Raw genomic sequence first — 17,366 nt, 5'->3', positions numbered from 1 at the left:
ACAAGCAAACAAAACAAAAAACCCATACTGGTATCTTATAGCTAAAATCATTTCCCCTGTCCCTTACACATCAACTGTAATTAAATCTAGGAAGGCCAGTGAGATGGCTGGGGTAAGATGCCTACCACCAAGCATGACAACCTGCAGCTCTCCTGGGGTTCCACATGGGGCGACTCCTGCAAGTTGTCCTTTGACCCCATCCTCACCCCATGGTGTGTGCATGCATGCACACACAGTTTTTTAAGGGACTCTTAGCAGGACCAAAACACAGTGGGTCATATATTAACATATATATTAACATAAAAGTGAGTTACATATTGCAACTTTAAATGTTTTAATTTTAGTAAAATTATATACATCTCTTTTAGTAAAATTATATACCTCTCTTCTCCCAGTTAGATTGTAATGTTGCTGCTAATGTTATTTGAAACATATAGCTCTGGCTTGCTTCAAACTCACTGTGTAGCTGAAGATGACCTTGAAGTTGGGATCTTGCCTCCACCTCTCTAGTGCTGGATTGCAGACATGTGCTACTTTATGCATTGCTGGAGTTAGAACACAGTGCTTTGTTCATGCTAGGCAAGCACTCTGCCAGCTGAGCTACATCCCCTACCCCTACTAAGTTTCAGTTTCTTTAAATTGAAACTTGTTCCTGAGTGGCCAGCTTTTCAGTTTTGTGTGTGAGTGTTTATGTGGTGTGTTCAGTGTTTGTGTGGTGTGTCTGTCTGTCTGTCTGTCTGTGTATATCTGGGTGGGTGTGTGTCTGTGTGTGCGTAAGCCAGAGGAGGATTTGGGGTGTCCTGCTCCATCAATCTCTACCTTATTCTCTTGATACAGTGTCTCTCACTGAACCTGGAGCTAGGAGGCTGATAGCCAACACGCCCCAGTGATCCTCTTGTATCTGTTTCATGTAATGCTGAGATTAGAAGTACTCCTGTAGCCACACCCAGCTTTTTACTTGAGTATTGGGGACTTGAACTCAGCTCCTCTTGCTTGCACATCCAACACTCTACTCACTGAGCCACCTCCTTAGCCCAGCAACTTTTGGTTTGTTTGAGATAGGGTTTTGTTGTATAGTCCTTGATGACCTAGGACTCACGATGTAAACCTGACTGGTGTCATAATTCACATTGATCCTCCTGCCCCTGCCTAAGTTCTTGTATTACTGATGTGAGCCTCCATGCCTGGCAACTCCTAACACAAGTTTCCACATCTACTTTAAGAAATCTGAGTTGTCTTTTTCTGTTTATTTGTAGCCTAGAAATATTTTTCTTCATGGCCCTGATCAGCAAGTAAAAATAGGAGACTTTGGTCTGGCCTGTGCAGACATCATACAGAAGAGCTCAGACTGGACCAGCAGAAATGGAAAGGGTAAGGACTTGTTTGGTCACTTGCTGTGTTTCTTTCTGCATTTAAAAATAGAGAGACATGGTTGAACATGTCCTCATATACAGAGGATCAGAACTTTCATAGCAAAGCTCAGATGAGGCCAAAAGGCAGCTGGCCCCTCCGGAGCCACAGTGCTCTGCTCACATCCCAGTAAGTAGCTCAGTGGCCTTTTCCCTTGCAGGAATGCCGACACATACGTCCAGAGTGGGGACCTGTCTGTATGCGTCACCCGAACAGTTGGAAGGATCCGAGTATGATGCCAAGGTACTGTTTGTTTTCAGCTTTTCCTCCATTTGTCGAGGAGGTTAGAACAGGTAGACTAGTGAGTGCAGTTCTGTGGCAGAGCTGAGTCCTGCAGGTGACCCGTCACCTCAGACTACCCTAGGAAGCCCCCCCACACACACACAAACTAAATAATGAAAATAATTAAAAAAAAAAAAAAAAGATTCCTTTTTCACACAGCTGCATAGGTGTTGCCTTCAGGCGACTTGACTTTCAAATCCATGGATGTCACTAAACATTGAAGTCAGCCTTCCCTTTAAAATGTCACCATTCACCTCAGCAGGCTAGCCTTCATGGAGGTCTGTCTCTTCAACCTTTCCTTCTTCTGACTTCAAGCCTAAGGAAACAAATGGTACTGGGAAGTGAACCACCTGACTGCCTTGAAGGAGAATGACGACACTGGAAAGTTTTAACCCTCTTTGATGCTTGAAAAATGTTAAATGCCTTTTCGGTTCTATTTTTAATTTTTAAGACATTCTACATTTTCCTCTAGTACTTTACTGGCTTTATTTTTTGTGGTGCTGAGGACTAACACCAGGGCCTTGAGTGTCCTAGTCAAGTGCTCTACCACTGAGCCGCATTCCAAGTCCCTTTGTATTTTATTTATTTATTGGTTTTTTTTTTTTTTTTTTCTTTTTTTGAGACAGGGTTTCTCTGTGTAGCCTTGGCTATCATAAAACTAGCTCTGTAGACCAGGCTGGCTTCGAACTCACAGAGATCTGCCTGCCTCTGCCTCCCGAGTGCTGGGATTAAAGGTGTGTGCCATCTCCTCCCGGCCCCTTTTTACTTTTTTAAGAAAGGATCTATATGGCCCAGGCTGGCTTCCAACTCATGATCTTACCACCCTAGCCTCCCAAGTACTGGGATGATAGGCATGGGCTGTCATATCTGGTTTGTTTTTTTTTTTGAGACAGGGTTTCTCTGCGTAGCTTTGCGCCTTTCCTGGAGCTCACTTGGTAGCCCAGGCTGGCCTCGAACTCACAGAGATCTGCCTGGCTCTGCCTCCCGAGTACTGGGATTAAAGGCGTGCGCCACCACCGCCCGGCTATATCTGGTTTTTAAAATAAACCTCTTTTCAATATAACAGCCTTGTCAGTGATTTTTTTTTTTTTTTTGATGAATCATTTGTTTTTCAGTGACTAGAAAAGGAGTTGCCAGAAAAATTCATTGCTGTCCTTAAGAGCCTATCACCCTACTAAGCTCTTTTTAGGGAAACCAGAACAGACTTTATATAGTTTAGAAATATTGACAAGAATATGTATGCTGGAGAGATGACTTGGTGGTTAAGAGTTTTTGCTGCTCTTTCAGAAGACCAGAGTTTGGTTCCCAGCACCCACATCAGGCTGCTCACAGCCATGTGGAATTCCACTTTCAAGGAATCTTATGCTCTCTTCTGGCTTTTGTGGGCACCCTCATACATGTGGCACACATTCGCATAAATTAAAAAAAAAAAAAAGAGAGAGAAGTGCTCAATTATGAATAGAGGCAGAGGCTAGCCTTAGTAGGACCTGGTGACAGTCTCTTGTTGCTAATACCAGGAGTTGTGTGTGTTTAGTCATTTTGCCTGGTTACTCTGTCAGGCAGGCCTGGATTATGCTGGGTTGGTGGGAAGATAACCCTGTTGTAGGGTACTGTTGTGTCTATTGGGAGCTATCCTTGCCCTTTATCCAACCATTGTCCTCCAGGGCCATGTATGCCCTCTCTGGGTTTAAAAGGGATGGAGTTAGGAAAGTCCCAGACATGTCTTACGTGAGGCATGTGTCTGCTGTTGAGGCATGAGACATCCTGCTGTGCTGCCTTCTTTGCTGATGCTGTAAAGCCTCATTCTTGGACATCCTTACTTGGGAGGCTACACTGTTAGAAGTGCTCTCCTAACTTTAACAAACTTTGCATGCTCGTTTTTCTTCCTCTGCAGTCAGATATGTATAGCCTGGGTGTGATCCTGCTCGAGCTCTTTCAGCCATTTGGGACAGAAATGGAGCGAGCAACAGTCTTAACAGGCGTAAGGACTGGTCGGATACCCGAATCCCTTAGTAAAAGGTGTCCGGTGCAAGCCAAGTATATTCAGCTCCTAACTGGGAGGAATGCATCACAGAGACCGTCTGCTCTTCAGCTGCTGCAGAGTGAACTTTTCCAGACAACTGGAAATGTATGTAACATTTTCTTTTTTTAATAGTTACTGAACATTCACTTTGGGTTGGGTATGATCCCAAGAGCTTGCTTATTTATTTATCGACAGCGTCTCACGCTATAGCCCAGGCTGACCTTGAACTCACAGCATTCCTGTCACAGCCTCTTGAGTGTGAGGATTGCAGATAATGAGCTATCAAATCAAAGAGCTTTAGATAAGCTTGTCTTTCAGTAGGCTCATAACTCTGAAGCTGACACTGCTAATCTCCCTTTCACAGATGAGAAAGTTAAGTAATTCATCCCACAAACAATGACAGATACTGTTACTCTGTGTAATATACTCCTTACTTAGAAATCTAGCTGTCCATCTTGAATCTCTGTTTACCCTTAGCCCTCAGGCTGTTCTGTATGATAGAAATTCCTTGATGGAAGCCTCCCTTGGACTGGTAAGATGGCTCAGCAGGTAAAGTACTTGGCAGGCAAGTCTGACACCCAAGTTGGCTTTCCTAGAACCCATGGAAGGCTAGAGAGAAGCTTGCCTCCCACCCCCCATAGATATGGTCCATGGGATGTGCCCCTCCACCCAACCAAAAACACACACCTAATAATAAATAAAAATAAAACTCTGTCCTGTACTAGGGGCAGATTATTTCATACCACAACAGTACAGATCTTCAAACCAACCTTTGTTTCATGGTAGCCAGTGAAATCTTAACATTTCTTTTCATGCTGAGCAAAATATGAAACTCAAAATAGAATTTGTTCCAGTTGTGAATTAATTCCATTTCAGAAATAATTTGAGTTTGGGGGTTTATGGAAACAAAATAATTAAGCCTATACTGATAGTTCCCTAAGAATTTCAGGTACTGAATTAATACAAATAACATAGCCATATCCATAGTCCAGGTAAGCGATGATACACAGCCAAGTAGCTGTAGTATAGATTATATTATATTATATTATATTATATTATATTATATTATATTATATTATATTATATTATAGATTATATTATCTTTCTGTCCTCACCTTGCTATGTAAGGAGAAAGGTTTTATTTTTTCCTTTCTTACCTAATGTACTCCTTTTTTTTCCTTTTTCTGGAGCTGAGGACCGAACCCAGGGCCTTACCCTTGCTAGGCAAGCGCTCTACCACTGATCTAAATCCCCAACCCACCCATTGTACTCCATAGTAAAAAGGGCAGTGATTCTAAGCAGGAATGGACAGTAGTGGTAGGGACGGCCCCTGCATATCTTTCAACATGCCACATCTGAAGCTGGCTTTCTCCTATCATATGGCGATGGTGCCAAGATAGTGCCTCCTCTACATGTGGAAACAGTAGAGGACTTTTTTTTTTTTTTTTTTTTTGTCTCTAAAACCTAAGGTTTCATTAAAATTTGATACAAGATATATTTTTTAGCAAGCCTGGCCAGCCTTGACATTGCAACACAAGTTCTTTTTATGTTTGTTTTTTTCCTTTTTTGGTTTTTTTTGAGACAGGGTTTCTCTGTGTAGTTTTGGTGCCTGTCCTGCTCTGTAGACCAAGCTGGCCTCGAACTCACAGAGATCCACCTGGCTCTGCCTCCCAAGTGCTGGGAATAAAGGCTTGCGCCACCACTGCCAGGCACAACAGAAGTTCTTGTACAAAGTTTACACTTGAGAACCATGGAACCAAGTTACAAATGAATGTATGTGTGTACACATTTGTATGTGCATGTATGTATACACACACACTCGTTTTAACTAGGTTACAGTTCTGTGTTGGGCCCCATTCTAAGCTACCCCTAGCTTCATGTAGTCAGTCACATGTGGCCTGTGGGCCCTAGGTTGGTCCTGGATGCCTAGTGCTACTAAACTAGCAGCCAGCCCACCAACAGTCAATCTGCATTCAAGCAGTATGCAGTATTTGAAGAGCAGTACCCAAGTGTCAGACTTTCCAGGTATGGTCTCCAGGTCAGCAGAAGTACAGAAGGATGTACTGTGACTGAGAATATGATAGCATTCTCTGGCCTCTGATCCTCTCCGTTCCTCTAACCTACTAACAAACTCTGGGAAGACAAGGAGTGGAGGGCTGCACTTTATGGATCCAGAAGTGATTCTGATTGGCACTAGCTTATGAACCACTTATAGTGACTTTTTGAAAGCTAGCTAGGAGGCTAGGAAGGTGGTTGATTTATTAAGAAAGGTGCTTGCCTCAGAAACATCAAGGTTGGCAAAACAGGTCAGTGGATAGGACACATACTGCCAAGTCTGATAATCATTTCAGTCCTTGGAACACACATAGTGGAACTTCTGAACTCCACAAGTGCATCATGGTACATGTACACACCCACACACATATACAAAAATAAATGTTAAGATCTAATTTCTAAATATATATATAATGAAATATCCAAGTTTGGTAGCATGCACCTATAATCCCAATGATGTTGAGAGGTGCAAAGAGGCAGATCCCTGGAAATTCGTGAGCCAGCTATCTTGGCCTGGGTGGCAAATGAAGTTCCAGGTTAATGCCTTGTGAACTAGCGGATAGATGTACTACCACCAGGACTCACAGACTTTGAAAGAAGACACCTGGTGAGCTCCCATCATAGGCATCTGTTCATGGAGCACTTGCCAGCTTGAAGCAGCACATAATTGTAGTCGATACTGTGGCAACTTGACATTTGACCCTTGCAGAGGTGGTGACTGGCGATATTCGGGCTGTGCTAGTTGCTGTTCAGGCACAGCCAGTTTGTATGAACATGTCAGAGGCCAGCCATTTTAATGGAGCTTAAAATGTTTTCTTTCTAGGTTAATCTCACATTGCAGATGAAGATAATAGAGCAAGAAAAGGAAATTGAAGAACTAAAGAGGCAACTCAGCCTCCTTTCCCAGGACAAAGGGCTGAAGGGATGAGAGGGAAAGTGGGGGCCTACCTGTGTAGCCTGAATTATGCTGCCCACCATGGGAAAGTGGACTTACACTCTTAAAATAGTCAACAGCAATGTAAATTTTCAACCCTTAGCTGGGGACAGATGGTGTTATTCCCAGTTGTACTTAGCAAACCTATGCAAAGATATAAAAGGACCCCCAGCTTCCTTTTCCTCAAGGAACCCTTTCATGACCCAAGACTGCACTAAATTGAGCCTGTTCCTCCTGCCCTCTCCAAGTTTTGATTCTTCAATTTCCTACTTAAAATGTTACTGCCCACCCCTGAAACTTAAGGTAAGGTACCATTCCGTTACTTTCTTGAAGCTCTGCCAATTGACCATCCTGTTTTCCAGAAGTTTCTACAGAAATCAGTGCTGCCCTCCCCCACAACTGCTTGTCCCCAGGCTGTCTGCCAGCTGGGCTACTGATACTGAGACAGCTGCAAGCCTTCTTTGGTCCTTGCATGCTGCTGCTGGGGCCAGTTACCAGACACTTGATCACTCCTTGGCTCAAAACTTCTATGGGCTATGCACGGTCTAGAAGGTCAGAGTTCAGCTTCTTAGCACCATCCCCAGCCTTTTTGTTCTCTCTTTCAACATGGCATCACCCTCAGCTTGCTCCTATCAAGCTTTGAACTCCTTGCCCTCAAGTGATCTGAGCAGCTGAGATGTCATGTTTTCTGCCTTTATCTTGCAGTGTACCATGATCCATTTCCTTTTTAAAGCCCTCAACTCCCTAAACCACCTGAGCATTCTTCAGCCAGCAGTCTCTGATGTCTTTAAGTGCCTGCCCCCTGGCTGGTAGTCAACTCAGTACATTGCACTTGATTTTACTGACTTGAATAAAATAAAATCCACAGACTGTATGTTTATTGATGCTCGACAAATGGCTTAGTGAAAAGATTGTGATTCTAGGACGAGTCCCTTTCCTGACAATAAACTCGAAGCCGTATCATTTTTATATTGAACCCTGCAAGACAAGCTGCTAGAATTCACTTAAGGAGCTGGAGGGCAGTGCTGAAGGGGACCAGGTTCTCACAGGACTTCAGCCACCGCTGCACATTGGCGGGTGCTGTCCCACTGCCACCCCCCGTCTGCTGGAGCACAGACCACAGCACCACATCTGCCACGGTGAGCTCGTTCCCAACCAACCACGGGCTCTTCCCCAGAGCAGAGTTCATAGAGCGGAAGACGGCTGCTTTCTCTTTACTGCTTCCTTCTTTCAGCTGAAACATGGCAATATCCACCCAGCTGTCGATGAGGGTTAAGTTGACAGCGTTATGCTTCTGGCCAAACAGAGAGAACAAGAATCGTGCAATGTTCCCTTCTCCTTCGATGGGGCACATTGTCTGTACACTGAACTTCATCTGTGTCTTGGGCACTGGAAAGGGAAAAACACCATGTAGAGTCAAAGTCTTGTGCTATGTGGAAGGGGGAACTCATATGCATAAATTGATGGCAAGACAATTTTCAAGTGCATAGCCAACATCTGTAATATTCAGTAGATTAATATTCAAGAACCTTTAGAATTTAATTTTTGTTATTTTTGAGACAGGGTCTCAACTATGTATCCTTGGCTGCCCTGGGGCTTGTCATGTAGATCAGGCTGGCCTGGAACTTAGAGATCAGCCTGCTTCTGCCTCTTAAGTGCTGCAATTAAAGGAAGGCATACCCCACCACACCAGGCATTCAAGACTCTTTAAATGCAACCTACTCCCTTAAAAAAGTAACCGAGGAGCCGGGCGGTGGTGGCGCACGCCTGTAATCCCAGCACTTGGGAGGCAGAGGCAGGCGGATCTCTGTGAGTTTGAGGCCAGCCTGGGCTACAGAGTGAGTTCCAGGAAAGGCGCAAAGCTACACAGAGAAACCCTGTCTCGAAAAACCAAAAAAAAAAAAGTAACCGAGGACCAATGAGATGACTCAGTGGGTAAAGGCACCTGCCCCCAAGTCCAGTACTTATAGCAGTCCCCTGAATTCAGTCCCCAGGACTTAGGGCAGAAAGTATAACTTCTGCAGGACAACTTCTACTTGTCCTTGACCTCTACAAGCATGCCTTCTGTAACCAAACACAAATATGTTTAAAAAGAATTTAAAAGTAAACAAATTCCCCTTTCTGCTATTTTGTTCATGGTAGTCATCAAGCTAGATGGGACTTAAACCATCTATCTATTCCAACCCCTTGCCATGAAATTTGAACGCTACTGACCAGGAACCAGATGTTCCATTGCCCAGGGCAGCATCTCTCCTTTGGATGTGAATGAAGCTGAAGGTAGTTAAGATACCACTGGATGGCCAGGCATAGTGGCATTGTCTATAATTCTCTTTTTTTGGAAGATGAGACAAGAAAACCAAAGCCAGGTTTGAAGCTAGCTTGGACTCCTTTCTCAAAACAGGACGTATCACTGGATGGATGGCATTCATGTGCTTCTGCCCATATGAAGCTCAGGCGGGAGAGGCATTGCTCAGAGGATGATGAATAAATGATACCCTGCTGTTCTTGCAGGCCAAACAGAAAGATAGTGTTCCTTAATGACCTTTTAGAATGTCATGACCAGTGGGGATAGACACTCCTCCCGTGCTTTGCCAGGTTGCACAAGAGAACCCCTTCCTCCAATGCTCAGTTCCCTGAGAGACCCCAACCTCTCCAGAACACTTGAAGGTAATCTGGTGCCAAGACTTACCTCCCTCTCGAATGCCCCGCTAATCTGGCTAAACTTGGGAGAGGATTTCACCCAACAACAAATAGTTGTAGTCCCTGCTGTAGACTGTCCCACCCCTTTGCAGCCCAAGTAAGTTCAACCCAGGCCCACTATTTACCGTTCTTCCAAATCAAGGTGAAGCCCAGCTGATACTCGTGACGGGACTGTTTCCTAGCCTGCTCCCCAAAGCACTTGAGAAGATTCTCAGGTACATTCTTGACTGACGAATGTGTGTGCACAGTGGACAGGACCCTGTAGCGTTCACAGAGCAGCCTGTGCAGCACAAGCAGGGAGAGGGGTGGAGAGGCTGGGTTTGCGTTGATCACGATGTCTTTCAGCGCCCCATAATCCTGAGGAAAAGACCAAAACACTAAAGCAAACAAGCCATCTGGCCAGGTGCTCTGAAGGCAGGTGGCAGGTGAATGAGGCCAGCCTGGTCTACAGAGAGAGTTCAAGAACAGCAAGGGCTATACATAAAACCCTATCTTGAAACAAAAGTGCTATCTGTGTGCACAGATGTGCCAGGTGCTCCCCAAGAACTTTCCAGAGTCTAATTGAGTCAACTCCCACTTAAAGATGCTGCCCCACTTGACAGCTGGGAAAACTTGAGTCCTGAGGAGGCAAGCAGGTTATCCAAAGCCACTGAACTTGGTAGGAAGTGCAGCTGGACATAAGCTTGTAATTCAACACTTTCTAACGAGAAAGAAGATCAGGAATTTGAGACATTTGGCAATAAAATCTAGGGTCTAGGGCCAGCCTGAGCCACATGAGAACCTATCTCAAAAAAAAAAAAAAAGTGGGACGATAGCTCAGTCTATAAAGTGTTTGCCTCAAAACATAAGGACCCGAGTTCAATCTTCAAAACCCAGGTGCGAAGTGTGCTTTGGTCCCAGAGCTGAGGAGAGGACCAAGGCTAACCCTTGCAGCTCTGGCCAGCTGGCTCTAGGCTATTTGGTGAGCCCTAGGTCAGTGAGAGATCCTGTTTCAAAAGAAAACATGAGCATCGCCTGAGAAAATACCTCAGCTTGTTCTCTGGCCTTCACATGCACTTGCGCACATGTGCACATGAACCTGCACATATACAGAAAGGCACACGAGAGAGTGGGGTGTGGGCTACTTGTTCAGAGGCTTGACTTCATCCTGAGCACCATCCTGAGCACCATCAGCGCTGAAAAGCCTTCCAGTACATTAAGAAGTCAGTACCCTGGCTGTGCATGTTTCCTGACTCACCTTGGAGACTCTAGCTCTGGGGGCCTGGTCAGGTCTCAGTTGCTTCCTTACTGCATGATAATCCACAGGACAGATGAGGTAGGAGAAACAAACTAAGGCAGGGGTACCGAGGTTGCCAAAGCCCTAGATGAGTCACTATAAGACCCTTGTGCTTTTTAGGTCTTTACATTGTACTGTCAGAATTCTAGAGATTGCTAATGCAGGATCTTGGACAACTCTACTGCATCTTCAAGTAGCACCACCACTTAACAATTGAGACAGCCTTGCATATGGATTGACCCCCTAGGTAAGTTGAGTCCTATAAAATTCAATCATGAATGCTAGCTGATGCATTTATTTTTTGTAGTAGTAACAGCCACTGTTGACCTGTCTCTCCAGCCCCCCACAACTTATTCTTAATACAGCAAACTTAAGCAAAGTACATTTGAAGTGAGAGACTGGAACTGTTTTGTAGCAATGTATTTTGGTAGGGGTGGTGAGATTTTTTTTTTCATTATACAGACTGAGCAAGTTGTATTTATATATTTAGGAACACACACCACTACCACTGATCACACGTTGAGCCCTTACCTAGCATCATGTATGAGGTACTAGGTTTGATCCTAGTATTTCGAGCCAGAGAGAGAAAATATGAAAATATAACTTAAAAATTGCATTTATCTATGTGTTTATTTCTGTGCATCTGGAGAATCAAACCCAGGCATTGTGTATGCCGGGCAATGGCTTTACTCACCTGCACCTACCCCAGGCCCCAAATGGCTTTTACATGAACGGTGTCAAGAGTTAAGTTTCCCTCCTAAAAACAATCCACCCTTATATTTCTTTTTTCTTTTTTTTTTTAAATGCTGAATGCCATTTATTGAGGCTTACAGCACAATGGGAGAACCCTGGAGGGCAGAAGTTCGCTACCGATGTTTTACAATCTTGCATCTAAGCTGCTAACGCCCATTATGCAGGATACACAGACAAGGAACTTCCCTTAAGCATTCAGGAGGGTGGATCTTTATCTGTGTAGCTAGGGCATTTTCTCAGAAAGAGTTGAGGGCACCTCTGCTCTGCCTAGTGGCATCTAGAATGGGCTGAGATGCCCTCCCCCTCCAGGAATTAGAGGTTGCTGACACAGATGGGACTATGGGAAGCTGGGCCTCCCTTCTCCGCCCTCTCCTGCCATCTCCTCACCGAAGATGAGGCTTTAGAGCTTCTTCACTCTTCACTCTGTAAATCTGACATGTGATCTTGGTACAGTCATTCATTTCATTTATTATTTGTTTTTTTTGTTTTTTGTTGTTTTTTTTTTTTTAGCTTTATTTTATGTGGATTGGTGTGAGGGTGTCAGATCCCTTGGAATTGGAGTTACAGACAGCTGTGAGCTGCCATGTGGGTGCTGGGAATTGAACCCGGGTCCTCTGGAAGAGCAGTCAGTGCTCTTAACCACTGAGCCATCTCTCCAGCCCCTATTTGTTTTTTGAGGCAGGGTCTCCCTGTAGCTTGGAACTCATGATCCTCTTAACCCAGCCCCCAAGTGCTTGCGATCACAGGAGTGAGCCACCACAGCAGCTCTAGGTGCAGTCATTTAGAGGAAAAATAAAGAAAACAAGCTCTTTGTGTTACCTTTGCAAACTAGAAAGCCAAACCACCGGGACACAGGCATCTGGTTTCTCACCTTTCAAAGTGAACCTACCTTTCCAAGCACCAAATTCAAGTCCAGTGCATTTGTGGTTAAAGGTGTGGGCTCATCAGCTTGCAGGATGTTGGTTACATCCAAGTCCGCATCTGGAGTATGAATCATCTTTGAAAGGCCGTCAACTGCTGCCTTCAACTCATACAAGCGCTTTAAAATGTCATCTTGGCGGGATTCAAGGGCTTGCAAAGATGGCTCAGATGTTTCCTAAAGAAACCAACATCTGAGCAGTCACCATCTCTCACATCATAGAGCTCAGCTTAAATTAGATCACTTATCTTACTTCTACTTTGCCAACTAAACTTCCACCTTCTAAAAACACACCCTCAGACCAGTAAGATGGCTCAGTATATAAATAAAGGTGCTTGCTGGCAATCCTGAAATTTGAGGTCTATCACACAGACCCACATGGTGGAAGGAGAGAACCAACTTCTGCAAGTTGTTCTCTGATCACACGGATGCCATAGTATCACCCTCCTCCCCACCAAAATAAATAAATGGATTTAAAAAAAAAATAAAAATTCAGACTCCTTCCCTCCAGCAGTCCAAGGGGTCCTGCAATTGATCCATAATGCTCCGTAACAATAAAGAAACATGTTTGAACATGACTTTGAAATAGTCCTATTTGGGGCTGGAGAGCTGTCTCACAGTTAGGAGTACTTGCTGCTCTTCCAGAGGGTTGTTTGGTTTGCAACGCCTACATCAGGAGGCCCATCACTGACTGTTAGTAACTCCAGGTCTAAGCAATCTGACACCCTCTTCTGGTTTCCACAGGCACCTACACACACAGAATTCATTCACTCAGACATACACACATACACATATAAAAGAATAAAAATAAATCTTAAAAAAGGAGTTGACTTCCCACTTTAGGTAATCTAGATAAGAGAAGGGAAGAAAATGAAGACAAAACACTAGTCTTCCCCTAGCCCTTCATTATTTTTTTTTTAAACTTTGAGACAGGGTTTCACTATATAGACTGAACTGGCCTGGAACTCACAATCCCGTTTCAGTTTCCAGTGTGCAGGGATTATAGGTGTGTACCACCATGCCTAAAAGAAACCAAAACAAACTTTTTTAAAATAGAAGAAAGGTTTGCTATGTGTTGTCCAGGATGGCCTTGAACTTCTGGGCTCATGTGATCTTCCTACTTGGGCTTCTCATTGTACCCAGAATCCTTTATTCTCAATAACAGGCTAATTAAAAATACTTTGCTTAGCCGGGCGGTGGTGGCGCACGCCTTTAATCCCAGCACTCGGGAGGCAGAGCCAGGCGGATCTCTGTGAGTTCGAGGCCAGCCTGGGCTACCAAGTGAGCTCCAGGAAAGGCGCAAAGCTACACAGAGAAACCCTGTCTCGAAAAAACCAAAAAAAAAAAAAAAAAAAAAAAAAAAAAAAATACTTTGCTTAAGCCATAGTGGTGCACACCTGTAATTTCAGCATTTGGAGGTTGTGGCAGGAAGATCAGGAGTTTAAGGACAGCCTTAACTGTTGGCTGGCATGGACTTTATGAGACACTATCTCAACCACACATCCCCAAAGACTGCTTGAATGAGCACAGAAAAGATGAAGGAAGGACGATAGAAAAGAATTGATTTTTTTAAGATTTATTTTTATTTTTTTATGTATGGGTGTTGCTTGCATGTATGTCTGTGCACGCTTGTGCACCAGTGCCCACGGAGCCAGAAGAGAGTGGAATACCCTGGAACTAGAGTTACAGACAGTTCTAAGTTTCTTTCTTTTCTTTTCTTTCTTTTTAAAAGATTTATTTATTTATTTATTTATTTAATGTACATTGGAGTTTTGCCTGCATGTATGTCTGCATGAGGGTGTCAGAGCCCCTGGAACTGAAGTTACAGACAGTTGTGAACTGCCATATCAGTGCTGGGAATTGAACCCAGCTCCTTTGGAAGAGCAGCCAGTGCTGTTAAATGCTGAGCCCCATGTTCTAAGTTTCTTTATGGCTTCAGAGAACAAAACCCAGGCCCTCTCTGCAAGAGCAACAAGTGCTCTTAAGCTCTGAACCATTCCTCTAGCCCTGGAACTCAGGCTTTGAAGTATCCTTCAGTTTGGAGGCAGCTCCCTGGGGCAAGTGCTCCCTATGACAGGGGATCAAGTCCCAAATCATTTTAAAGGTAGCACTGGCATTTTCTTATTTGGTCATCTGGAGCATTCACTACTAAGATACATAACTCACACTCCTCATTGTGATTCATCCTTCGTATTCATGCATTCTTTCTGCCTAGCTAACACAGTCTGGCATGCACTAAGAAACCAGTAATATTTGCTGATGTTAAGTAAGTGTCACACTACAGGCTCTATTTTTTTTAATTTACACATTTATTTATTGTGTATGCACACAAGTGTGGCAGTCAGAGGACAGCATAAGGACATTGGTTCTCTCTTTCCACCATGTGGCTTCTAGGGACCAAACTTAGGTGCCCAGGTATGGAGCCAAGAACTTCTGTCCATGGAGCCATCTCACTAGTATGCACACACGCACCATGCTCCATGTTCCACGCTCAGCACTCCAATCTCTTTTAACAGCTTGTAGTTGTAATAAGTGTGCGGTCTTACTTATTTTTACAAATAGCAATAGGAAGCCCTATCCCACCAGGGCCAGATTAGCAGCTGCTAGATCCAAAATTGAACCAACACATACTGAAGCAAGTCTGAGGCAGGAACTGTGAGTGTAACGGGACTGTGATTTCTGAGTTCTAGTCCAGCTTGATCTAGGTTCTCCTGAGTAACACTGAAATGCTCAAGATCTGCTTTATCTCACTACTACCTCTGATGCTGGCCTGTTGTTTCCTTGATGAGAATAAATTGTGACCTGGTATCCACTGGTTTCATTTTCTGTATTTAAAAGCAGTCAATTCTTTGTGTGGTTCTGATTTCTAATTACTTGTCCATCCATGTTGTTACCCTCTGCTACAGGCATTGCTACAGCGGCAAGATGTGTATCATCTAAATCAGAAGTTTAGAGATGTTCCCGAAACTCTGAGCATGAGATAGCTGTTGTCCCCCTGCAATCAGAGTGGTGTTGTACCCATGGTACACTCTAAGATTGGGTTCACTAGCACGGAAGGGGGAGGACTTATGAGGCTTATGAGCAGGAGCGCCCTACCCTGAGGATATGCAAGCAGTTACTATTTGCTGGGTGCTTTCTCTAGTGGTGTAGCTGCTTGTACACTGCCCACACACCTGTAAGCAACCCTATTAAACTCACTGACACACCAAGCTAGACTTTTGGTGGGATTCTTTGGTCTGGTTTTCCTTCTGCCCTGAGGCAATTAGACATTTGTTCAGCTCTCCCCAGGAAAGTCATACAATGCCCAAGTTTAAAGGAAGTAAGGCAGACTTAAAACGAGGCAGGGCTGGAGATGTATATAGCTCATTGGTAGTACTCACTTACCATGTGCCAGGGCCTGGATTCCATTTCAGGCACAAAAACAAAAACAAAAACAAAACAAACCCTGAAAAACCCAGATGGCTGAATGATGGTGACCACCCTACTCTGGGTTCTTGGTTGTTCCCTGGGAATACACAGTGAAGGTGCATTTGCCCATGCCTCTGTGACAGTCTCTAGCTGAAGGACCACTGAACCATGTCTGCTGATGTTTTCACAGCTCTGCAGTTAGACAACTGTTAATATCACTAGGTTTTGAGTTAACCACTTCTCTTCCAGTACAAACAAAAATGAAGGATGACAAGTAACAAGAAAATTGACCCCACGGCATCTATTTACACATCTGTCCAAAAATGCCAGAATTTCTGTCTGCTGGAAATTTGGGCTGTGTGTGATCATTAAGAGTAGAAAATTCGAATAAGTCTTTAGAAAAGATCAAACAATAATGATAAAATAAACATGGTAAGATAATCATTTTGAATTAGGCAAAGTGGCACACACTTCTAATCTCAGCCCTTGGGAGGTGGAGGCCAGAGAAGGAACTGAAGGTCATCTTTGGCTACATGAGTTCAAAGACAGCCCTGTCCAAAGGGCTGTCTGTTTCTGCTCCAATCCTTACAGCCAGGAAACATGAAAAAGGACCTCAACTTACTTAGAAATTGGAGAAATCCAAATTAAAACTACATTAGGATGGCTACATTATTCTGCTAGTGACAGCATAAACCGGTATAACCACTTTGAAAAACAGTTTATCCAAATAAAGTGGAGGACAGACCTGCCCACTAGACCAGGAATTCCTCTACAGCCTATTTATGTTAGCTGGTCTATAAATTCCAGTGCCCATGAGTGGGGGTAGGGTAGATAAATAAGTGGGGTGTAGCCAGGCAATATAAAGAAACACGATCACTGTCGTGGTTGCAACAAAAATGACTGAAAACCTTGTACAGTATGCCAGACAAGAGAACACATACTATACCCTTCTAGTGCATCAAGATCACGTAGCTTAAGCATACATACTCAACAACCTAACTGCGAAAACCAACACATGACTACAGTAAAAGTCAGGACCTCTTATGGAAAAGTTGCAAATGGGAAGGACGGGTCACTAAAACTGTCAAACTGAGTTATAGCGACCCTGGGATCGCTCCGTGAATTCCTCGGAATGATCATTTTTTTTGTGTTGTTCACTTTTCTGTGCAGCTGGCAGTCGCGACAGGAACCCACGGCAGCGCTGATCCAGGTGGGTTTTGTCGGACCCGGACTAAGGAGGGACCAGGGCCCTAGGGAGCCGCCGCAGCGCCGGCGCACTAGACTGAACGAGGAAGAGGACAGGGCGCGGCGTGGCCAGCGCCTGCGCACTAGGCAGGGGCCGCACGCTCCTACCTGCACGTGGCCCGCGTCGGTCGCGGGGCTGGCTGTCTTGCTGTGCACGTTGGGGAGCCGGTACATGCAGGTTGGAAGCTCTACACGCAGAGGGGCGCTGCCTCCATGATAGGACTTTACCTGGTACATCGGCATGGCGGGAACAAAGAAGGAAGGTGGCGGGCGAGGGACACAAACGCTCAGAGGCCGCCCAAGGCCACCTCAGACAGTAGCCGCCTTCTTCCCGACCCTGCTGCTGGCGTTCCGGAAAAAA

General features: G+C 44.5%; 2 protein-coding genes across 5 annotated transcripts in view; one reads left to right on the top strand and one right to left on the bottom strand.

Annotated features, from left to right (window-relative positions):
• Positions 1–7,574, top strand: part of Eif2ak1 (eukaryotic translation initiation factor 2 alpha kinase 1) — a 38,571-nt gene extending 30,997 nt beyond the window's left edge. For 2 of the 3 annotated variants that reach the window (XM_006982655.4, XM_042267867.2), the window contains exons 12-15: positions 1,257–1,371; positions 1,571–1,653; positions 3,587–3,820; positions 6,594–7,574. In XM_006982655.4, the coding sequence (XP_006982717.3) occupies positions 1,257–1,371; positions 1,571–1,653; positions 3,587–3,820; positions 6,594–6,698 (537 nt within the window). In that variant the 3' untranslated portion in view covers positions 6,699–7,574. The remainder of the gene's footprint in view (positions 1–1,256; positions 1,372–1,570; positions 1,654–3,586; positions 3,821–6,593) is intronic. The other variant, XM_076561139.1, reaches the window with a different exon arrangement.
• Aimp2 (aminoacyl tRNA synthetase complex interacting multifunctional protein 2) lies at positions 7,561–17,360 on the bottom strand. 2 transcript variants are annotated; one of them, XM_006982653.4, is made up of 4 exons: positions 17,234–17,360; positions 12,323–12,529; positions 9,530–9,761; positions 7,561–8,093 (listed from the first exon to the last, which is right to left on the bottom strand). In XM_006982653.4, the coding sequence occupies exons 1-4, from the start codon at positions 17,246–17,248 to the stop codon at positions 7,705–7,707; spliced, it is 843 nt and encodes a 280-aa protein (XP_006982715.1). In that variant the 5' UTR covers positions 17,249–17,360; the 3' UTR covers positions 7,561–7,704. The 2 variants fall into 2 exon arrangements, with proteins under 2 accessions (XP_006982715.1, XP_006982714.1); XM_006982652.4 differs by having other exon boundaries at positions 17,114–17,284.
• Between the last annotated feature and the right edge of the window lie 6 nt (positions 17,361–17,366).

The sequence above is a fragment of the Peromyscus maniculatus genome, chromosome 23, assembly GCF_049852395.1.
Source record: "Peromyscus maniculatus bairdii isolate BWxNUB_F1_BW_parent chromosome 23, HU_Pman_BW_mat_3.1, whole genome shotgun sequence".
NCBI lineage: Eukaryota > Metazoa > Chordata > Mammalia > Rodentia > Cricetidae > Peromyscus > Peromyscus maniculatus.
This window is presented reverse-complemented; position numbering and strand designations above follow the sequence as displayed.